At 42.3% G+C, this 10,417-nt stretch overlaps 1 protein-coding gene across 1 annotated transcript; it reads right to left on the reverse strand.

Moving 5' to 3' along the window:
• Window positions 1-2,254: 2,254 nt before the first annotated feature.
• fbxo43 (F-box protein 43) lies at window positions 2,255-9,649 on the reverse strand (the record flags this gene model as incomplete). The annotated part of the gene is made up of 4 exons (XM_079838150.1): window positions 2,255-2,503; window positions 5,322-5,486; window positions 7,264-7,366; window positions 8,580-9,649. 4 exons carry the CDS (start codon window positions 9,647-9,649, stop codon window positions 2,255-2,257), a joined length of 1,587 nt encoding a protein of 528 aa, XP_079694276.1.
• Window positions 9,650-10,417: the final 768 nt, after the last annotated feature.

The raw sequence follows: 10,417 nt of genomic DNA on the forward strand, positions 1-10,417 counted from the left end.
TAATTTAATTTTTATATTGTTCATACTGTTGAAGAAAAAACATAGATTGACATTGCAAATAAAAAATATTCTAAACAATTCAAGTTTGTCCTGTCATATTACATTTGAAACATTTGATGAACTTTAACATATAAAATGAAAATGTAATTTAATAATTTTTTTGCAAAAATAAAGGACAAAATATGTTTGCAGTTACATATTAACAAGGTCATAGTCAGGTATGTTTAATAAAAACAAGAGTAGCACCAAAAAATCTAGCTTGTATTGTGTTACTTTTGACCCACCTTATGGGGTCAAAAGTAACAATGTGCAGCTTATGTTCAAAGTGAAAATATACTGTAGTCGTTCTACATTTGTACAAAATACCACCTGCTATTGTAGACCACATTTGTGAGTTATTGGCCACAGCAAAAATATATCTCGGTCTAAAACATTATCTTTTAAAATTACGATTTTCTGAAAAATGGTACTTTCGTCCCTGCTCTCCCCTACTCATATCCCCCTGAGACGAGAGAATTATGCATTTTATTTTTTGGAAAAAATCCTCAGATGATGCAAATATCTGAGTTGACACCAGATGACACCATAGTCTCTTCCTACAACACTGCAAAGAGAATATGGAAGGACCTCCAGAACCAACGTAAGCAGATCCTGAAGGAAGCAAGAGAAGCCAGAACAGCTCAAGCCAGTGGAAGTCAGCAGATGCCTGGAAGTATGACTGAAGACCCGTCACTGCAGCTAGAGATATCATACCTGGAGGCATCCCGAAGAGTGAGCTCTAACCTGTATAACCACCTGGCATGGATGATAACAGATGCAACTCCACAGTTAGCTGAGGACGACCGGGTGAAAGTCAGTCCTAAGCAGCAAGAACAAGTTCTCAACCTTGCCCAGGATGTCTGCCAAGCAGTTGCCAAGATCCCAACACTCTTCCATTGGGAGAACAGGGTTATGTTGAAATTAAAAAGATGCCTAGGCCATGATGTTTAATAATGTGGACATTAACAACCATGTTAAATATCCAGTTTGTCTTTCAGAATTTTGAGAGTAGCCTAAAATGCTATTGAGGTTCTGAGCTTGTTGATCGCCAACTAGTAGTGAAATCAATCATCACCGATCCATTGATTTTGATTGGTTTTTATAATTTTTTTCTGTGGAATGAGTATACTATTTGGTGAAACGAATGGCATATTGACAGATGTCATAACTTGGGGGAATAGTTGATTGCCAATGAAGTAAAGATGAAAATACTGGGGGAAAAAAAGTGAGAAAACACCTATTTTTTTTGCATTAAATTGATGCAAAATCATGTAGAAATGTGTTTTAAAAGTATTTTTTTCAGTGGATGTTGTCAGCATGTGTTCTGTGTATCTGGAATACATTTATTAACAGCCTACCCAACCCACTGAATAATTTTTCTGATAAAAAATAAAGGGTACATACACTAAAATGGCCACAATTTTTTTTTCGCGATATTTCCGGCAGAGCAGACCCTCTAATTATTGTTTCTTAGGGTCAAAGTTAACAGAAAAAACACAAATAAAAAGTATGGCAGACCACGTCAGGTTCAACCCATTTTTGAGACTTTGGCTCCCCGACTATTACTAGTCCACACACACACCTAATGTGGTCTGGTCATTCCTCGTCAGATGATGACAGTGTTCAGTTAAAACACGATGCATTTATAGGTAAAAAAAGGGCTTTATTTAAAACAATGTATAAAAACAAGCATGTAAAGAGCAATATGTACACACATGCAGATACAGGACCACAACGACTGCTGTACAAAAGTGCAAAACTCATCAGAAGTTCATCATTAAAAACAAACCCACACATACAGGAGCGCAAACACACACACTCTCAATGTCTCTCTCTCTCTCACACACACACTCAAAGGTGTGTGGGCTCGGTGCGCTGCCCAGCAGCACGTCTCTCCTGCATTTGACAGACACACACACACACACACACACACACACACACACACACACACACACACACACACACACACACACACACACACACACACACACACACACACACACACACACACACACACACACACACACACACACACACACACACACACACACACACACACACACACACACACACACACACACACACACACACACACACACACACACACACACACACACACACACACACACACACACACACACACACACACACACACACACACACACACACACACACACACACACACACACACACACACACACACACACACACACACTCAGAGCCGCCTGATGTTGCGTTTGCTCTGTGCGCTGCCAGGGAGCACGTCCCTCCGGCTCCTGCGTTTGGCGGAGAGGTGTGTGCAGTCTCTGGAGCCGTGGAAGGCGCACAGACAGGTGGAGCAGAAGTGGAAGCCGCAGTCGCTCCAGCTACACACACCCTCGCCACGCAGAGAGTGGCAGCGCGCCGGATGCTGGCAGCGCGGGCACGGCTTCAGGAACTCATCGCTGAACAGCGTTTCGGCCACCTGAGGGTCACAGAGCTGTTAGAGCGGCCCTGCAAGCTTCTCTCAACGTTACAAAATTTTTTTTATTTTTATTTTATTTAAAGCAGCACTAGGTAACTTTTCAACCTTTATAATATATTTTCAAACCTCTTGTGATGATACATCGACTTAGAATAGGTTGAATGACACGTCTGACATAGCCTAGCATCGTTTTTAATCGTACTTTTAAACTTCGAGTTTCGGGTAGTAACCCGAGAAAAAAAAAAATAACTACAAAATTTGACTGCTTTACGGCATATACGTCACTTCCACTTCCTTAAATTCGGACGTGCGAGCCCAACTATCATTTGTTTGCCGAATGTTATAGTCATGGCCGAAGCAGCACAGAAAAATAAGAAAGCAAAGGTTTTGTCGGAGGAAAGCAAAAAGAGGAAAGGAGAAAGTGATGGGATTAAAGGCAGGAGGATCAACATTGGGCAGCGTTTGCACATTGGCGTGAGCTGAAGGAGGAGCGGCTACATTCTTGCAAGTAAATACATAAGACGTACAAAATCATATTTTAGGATACCTAACATGTCTGTGATATTGGTTTATTCGTCTTGCCTCAAGCTATAATGCAAATCGATTTTTCAAATGTGCAGATTAATCTATGGTAGCTTGATATTATAATATTGACGATATATGGTTATTACCTACCACTCAAACACTGAATTGAAGCATCATATAGATTCTGTAAAATGGTAACCAATAGACTAGGCTTCTATAATGACGCTGGCTTGTAAACGTGAGCGTCGCGATCATTTGGCGTTTGAAAAAAATAAAACCCATGACATGCTGAAACATGTGCCACTGTACCTGTGATGAAGACATTTCACACGCGACGCAAGCAGAACACGCATGTGAACTCCAGCTGTGTTCAGGGCTATCATAGTTGTCATGTTAACAAATGCACGTGCGATGCATCCGCTGATAGAGTGACAGAGTTTACGATAGTAGTAGAGGACAATACTGTTTCCCAACTGTAGGGGGAGCCCGAGAGCAAAACCTACCTAGTGCTGCTTTAATAATTTATTTGATAGGGACAGATACCACCAACATAGATCATTTTGACTAAACAATCTGTATCACAGTGTATATAGCCAAAGGCTAATTTGCAACACTTGTCCCTAGAAGGGCCTTTATCAATCAAAAACAATAAATACAAAAAAGTATCTAAAAACCGATTCATCCATTAATAAAACTCAAACAATAATACTCTATAACTTCCAAACATACACATTTTTATAAGTGAGTACAATTCTGATTTATCTTTAACCAAGTCTTAAGTCTGGAAGAAAACATTTTAAAGTCAGGAATAGTTTTAATATCAGGTGGCAATAAATTCCAGAGCTTAGAGCTTCTAACAGAAAAAGCTGTCTGACCAAAACTAGTCCTGCGGTATGGAATTTTACAATCATGGTATGGATTACTTCTCGTAACTCTACTGCTGTTCAGTCTCTCCACAAATTTACTCAACGGTTCAGGCGTTAGATGATTAATACATTTATACAATAATTTAAAAAAACTAAAATTAATAAATCTATCAAAACTCATTAAATTACATTTCTCAAGAATAGCACAGTGATGATATCGAATTGGTTTTTTGTCCATGATTTTGATTGCACGATTATATAATGAGCCTATACTTTTAATTACAGTAGGAGCAGCCTGTGCCCATGCTGTTACGCAATATGAAATATGAGAAAATACCATAGCGTGCAAAACCTCGATTACAGCTGCACAATAACATTACACAACTAAACACGTCATTTACTAGAGCAGGGGTTTTCAAACTGGGAAGGTCCTAAAGGGTCCCCAGAAAATTTCTGAGAATAAAAAGACAAAGGCAAAAAGGGATAAAGTCTAAATGTTTCTCTCATTTCTTGCCGTATTCATAGGCTACTTTCCAGAATTGTACATGTTTGCTTTGTAACTTTCTAGTAAGTCTCTTTGTCTTGCTCACTGGGGTTGAAAGGCAGTATTCTTAAATATTGTTCATTTATTTTAAAGTATTCTTATTGCTTACATATTTATTGTGAAAGTTGCACAATTTTTAATTGAAAAATGTTCTTCTTCAGGTTTATACATACAACATTAAAGCTACACTGTGTGACTTTTTTAGTTTATTCTTAGCTAAAAACACTTAGTTCTTTCAGAAATATGTGCTCATTAATGTATATTTACTTCTTTCGAGTAATAAAGTATTCTCGTGAGTTTATAATATGTCATTGTAAACACATACGGGTGAGGGTTTGAATGCGAGTCGCCATGTTGCTCCTCCATCTTGAAAGTACATTAGCCAAAGAGGGACATTCCCGTAAATTCGAGCTTCGCCTTTGGCGTTTTAACACTCGATGGCTCCGTGACAAATGTGGACGAGGGCGAACTGGAAGCCATGTTAATCTTGGACTAAATCGGCCACCGTAGGAGTTAAAACGAAATCGGAATTGAGAGGAACAGAAACTAATATTCACTGGATGGTCATATACAAGTTCACCACTAGATGGCGGAAAATATCACACAGTGGAGCTTTAAGTATAGCCAATTTATTAAGTTAAGAAACAATATTTTCAATTTATAATGTCACACAATTTATCTAACAGTTTAAATGTTTTTTTTCCCTTCATAAAAATAGATGGAATTTAGGAAGGGGGTCCCTCATAAAAGATTCATCGTGTTTGGGGGTCCATGGCATCATAAAGTTTGAAAACCCCTGTACTAGAGGCTCTGCCCATTTGAATTGCTCCAGTCCATTTAAAAAAAATACACCTTTGGTCACATGATCAGGACTCAAGCGCACCTGCAGGAACTGCATGCGTTTGGAGCTGTAGTGGCGTGTGTGTGTGGGGGTGCAGGGCAGGTGTGTGTGGGGTGTTCTGGCCTGAGCCTGGACGCTGCCCAGAGCGGACCTGCACACCAGCGCTGACCGGGTGTCCGCATCAGGAACATGGGCCGGCTTACCCACCTACAGACAGAGACACACACACACACACACACACAGAGAGAGAGAGATGATCAGAGCACTGCGGTCACAGTTCTGAGTTATCAGTGTGTATGTACACATGCACAGACTTAAAGGCGCAGTGTGTAATTACTCGACTCAAAGGAGTGTCTTGACTCTTGAGTGGGCGGAGCTTTTATTCTGCCGCGAGCGCTTTCGCTTCTTCCGCTCATGCGTGTGTGTGTAACGCAGCGCTGTTTGATCAGATCACACACGTGAGTGTGTTAACCCTTTGGGGTTCTTCATTTATGGGTCAAAAATGACCCGGAGGGCGGGATTAAGATAAAAAAAGATTTAGGTAAAATCAATGAAATATATTTTTGTTCAATAATATTTTCTCTTTTCTTTTTTGGTGTTTGGAGATAATTATTGCATAATTTTATGATTTATAATTAATATTTATTACCCATTTTTTCCCCATTAAATATAATAAATTGATATATATAATTTTTTTTCCATCATGAAGCTTTGAAGCGTTAGCGAATCAGTGAGTCGAATCAGCGGTTTGGAGAGTTATGAATCAGTGAGTCGATTCAGCGGTTTGGAGCGTTATGAATCAGTGAGTCGAATCAGCGGTTTGGAGTGTTATGAATCAGTGAGTCGATTCAGCGGTTTGGAGCGTTATGAATCAGTGAGTCGAATCAGCGGTTTGGAGTGTTAAGAATCAGTGAGTCAGACCTGCAAACTCCTCAGAGTAAAAAAAGGTGACAGTGCCGGGGGGGGGTGGGGGGGGGTGACTTAAAGAGAATGACACATTTAATATTTAAAAAATTATTTTATTTACAACACGGAAACACCTGGAACTCAAGGAAGTGTTGTGACGCATGACAAAAAATAAAAGACTGACAGCAGAGGCGTTACACAAAACTGACGGTTCGGTACATACCTCAGTTTTGAAATCACGGTTCGGTACGAGTTCGGTAGGCTACAGCAGTTTTACAAAATTGCTTTTTAGATTTAACACAGTGGTTTACTAAAGAAGAAAAAAAGTGTCTGTCCTTGAATTAATTAAATTATATCTAAAAGTGTATTGAAGATATTGCTGTAAACTATATAGGTAGCCCTTACTTGCACATTAATATTAAAGGTTAACAAAATAGAGCCCAAACTATTAGCCGTAATTCAGTTGCTATTTATTTTAAGGTATAATAATCAACACTCAAATAACACATGCAAACATGTAAACTTCACATAAGGCAGTTTTTGCATTAACTTCTAAATTTAATTATAAAAAAAATTCTCCAATTCGTTGTTGAAATATAATAATTTATACACAGTGTCTGTCATTTTACATGACAGTAAGTTGTAATGTATCCTCATTATACCTTCATTCATGTTTATTCTTTAGTAAGAGATGATCGATCGCCTTCACAGATGATCGCGTTCACGCGCGGCCGCTTGAACTGTGATCATGAAGTGACCAGTCACGCCATATATAGAGCGTCAAAACGGCATTTATCGTTTGAATCTCGTGATAAAATGGACTGAATATTTAATATGTTCGTGTGGGAACTTGGATTGAAGTGTGTTCCGCACTTCAAACAAGCCGACTGTGAACTGTTAAAGATTGCACCCGGAAACCGCTCGGTAACGTTACACGCGTGCACTGCATTTTATTGCATAAATTTCCCATCGCATTTAAGAAAACATGCCGCATAATCAAGGATTTTTGCCCGCAACAATCACAAAAAAAGCCGTATTTTTCTGGAAGGACTGGTTTGAAAGGTTAAACGCACGTCACCTCTAGTGTCGTCTTGAGCTCTCTGATGTGGCGGCTTCTCCTGTGATTGGCTCTTTTGTCTTCCGTGATGACGCTGTTCCAGTCATCAGACACCTGGCCGAACCTGCCATCAATCGCACGGTTTATTACATCACTCCAAACACCAAAACGACAGATATATGACCATAGATATCCATAATAAAGGCTAGATGTCTCGTCCGCTGCTGGCCAATGGAGGTCGACGTCTTGAGGCGGCCATCTTGTCACAGGCAGCTCGCTCACTCATTGTTTTAATGGTGCGTGTACTTTTTAAATAAGCATAACTTGCTCAACTTTCTACCGATTTTCAAACTGTTTGGTTTGTTATAAACGTCAGAGATGTTAGTTATGACACTGCATACTTATGAAAAATTATTCATAATTTGTTCAAGCATCCATAATTATAGCCACGTTAATAACGTTTGTAAGAAACCAAACCATTTGTAAATCTGTCCAGATTTCAGTGAGATGAGAGTATTTGTGTTCATGCAGATCATCAGGAGCCAAAAGGCGTTTCTCAATGTCAAGGAAGGATCATCGACAGCCGTTGAAGGGCTGTTCCAATGTCGAGGATCCTCGGACTTTCAACCAAGGTCTGAGTCCGTCGTTCGAAAATATGCCATATAAGGGAAAGGATGCTTACGAGTAGACTTCTCTTTAGCATTCGGAGAACAGGCTAGCAAGTGCGCGTCAGCCTCATTACGTCAGTGAAAAGGTCCGTTAGCCATCAATAACGTCATTTGTATAATATCAATACGGTTGTAATTTGTACTGGCATTTAAACGTTAAACTTTACTTATATTTACTACGGTTATAACAAATGTTTGGTAACGTAAATACTTACACTTCAAAGCATATTGCCCCGTTAACGCTCCGACTCCGCCAACGTCCGATATTTTGTATTTTTTGAACAAGATAGCAAAGCTGCGCGCATAGGATTGTGGGTGATTTGAGAACGCTAAGTGCGCGAAGTCTACTCATAAGCATCCTTTCCTGTATATGGCATATTTTTCGAACGAAGGACTCTCCGAGGAAATTCCGAGGATCCTCGACATTGGAACAGCCCTTCGACGGACGTCGATGACGTAGCATCCTCTAAATTCTGGCTTCCGAGGATCCTTCCTTGACATTGAGAAACGCCTCTAGTCTCTGAAGGAAGTGACTTGGAAGGATCAGTCCTGCAGAGGACATTGAGAAACACCTACAGAGCCCTGCCTGTGACAAGATGGCCGCCGCTGATGACGTTAGAGACGTAAGACGTCTAGCCTTTATTATGGATATCTATGACCATAACTGACCTGTAGATGTCGGCTGCAGACAGATGGCTCAAGATGGCCGCCAGCACGTGCCTCAGGTTTCTCATCCTCAGCTCTGAGATCACGTCCACCGCGCCCAGACCCATTTTGCGTCCGATGAGTCCGGCCAGAGGCAGGCTGGTTCTTACGGGCCCGTCCCGCAGGAGCTCCTCCAGACTGGTCTGGGGCACACACGAGCTGCGGCGACTGATGGCGTGAACGGCCTGGAGGGCGGGCGTCAGGGACAGATCCTGCATCTTCAGCGTGGCAGCGCCCAGCGGGGTGGCATCCAGGAACACCTCGTCTTTGTTTGGACCCGTCCGCAGGTCTCTGGGCCCGTCCTCTGACTGCGAGCCGCCTTCTCGGAGCGTGGACAGTCTGCGCTGTCTCTCCAGACGCGAGCGCCTCTTGTCTCGCCCACTGGGCAGAACCAGCTCCTGGAAAGAGCCATCATGGTCCACCGAGGAGTCATGTGATTTATCCAGACCCAGAGAGCTAAACCCGCTGTCCTCCATGGTGGGCGTGAGCGTGTCCAGGATGTGCTTTTGGGCTCTCACGGGGGACTGGAAGTTCGACAGATCGTGTGTGTGTGGCGAGCTAGGAAGACCAGCGATGATGCTCTCGTCCAGATCGGGTTCAGTGGGGCTCACATGGGCGGCACTTCTGCCCGTCTCCAGAGTCGATGTAATGGCTTGTGAGAACAGAAGACGCCGTTTCCGACAGGAGAAAACAAAGTCGTCCGCTTTTAAAGTGCTGTAAGACAGAGGCCCGGTCGGGCTGGGGTCCGGAGAGTCGAAGCTCTCGCAGGTCAGGTGATCTCTGGTGATTTCCCCAGGTGTGTTACTCCCATCGGATGAGGAGCGGGACACGAGCAGGCGTCTGCGGAGCGACACGTCCTTTCTGACTAACTTTGGCGTCTCACACCAGGTCAGTGGCACGGCGGGTTCCCTCTTCGGCTCTGTAGTCGAGTCTTTTCTGTGCAGGAGAACCGTGGCCTTGGTGCCGCTGGGATGGCGCTCTTTCCTGGGCGTATAGAGGCGGCCCATGCTGCCGTTCACCTGTGCGCCCTCCATATTCATCAGCTGGCCTTCAAACGCTCGGTGAACGCTGGCAAACAACAACACAGTGAATTAAATGGTGCACATAAATCATGTTCATGAAACCAAAACTAACCGAATGTACAAAATGTATCAAAACATGAACTTCGGTTCAGACCTTGGTGCGGACTCTCAGGTGTGAAAACGCCCTTAAACTTCCCCACCCTCTTAAAGGAATGTCTCTTCTCTGATGACGAGGGCGGGGCCACCTGTCACTCACATGAGATCCACCAATAGCAAACCACAACCATCCAATCAAATCCCCACAGACACAATCAAGCCCCGCCCTACATTTGTTCTTGTTTGTGAAGCGCTTCACTCGATATACGGCACACTAGAGGAGAAAACACCAGCGTGACTTCACTTTCATGAAGGGATAGTTCACCCAAAAATTAAAAAACGATTTAACTTGACGCTTCAAAAAGTTCATAAAGAGATTGTGAAACAAATCCATATTAATTTAGCAGTTTAGTCCATTCAAACGCTCTGTGAACGCTGTCAAACAACAACACAGTGAATTAAATGTTGCACATAAATCATGTTCATGGCAATCTTAAACTTCCCAACTTCACTCATGTGAGATCCACCAATAGCAAACCACAACCATCCAATCAATTCCCCACAGACACACTCAAGCCCCGCCTACATTTGTTCTTGTTTGTGAAGCGCTTCACTCGATATACGGCACACTAGAGAAGAAAAGACCGGCGTGACTTCAGTCTCATGATGACTTTAAAGGGATAG

The sequence above is a fragment of the Gobio gobio genome, assembly GCF_949357685.1.
Source record: "Gobio gobio genome assembly, chromosome: 15".
In the NCBI taxonomy this organism is placed as follows: domain Eukaryota; kingdom Metazoa; phylum Chordata; class Actinopteri; order Cypriniformes; family Gobionidae; genus Gobio; species Gobio gobio.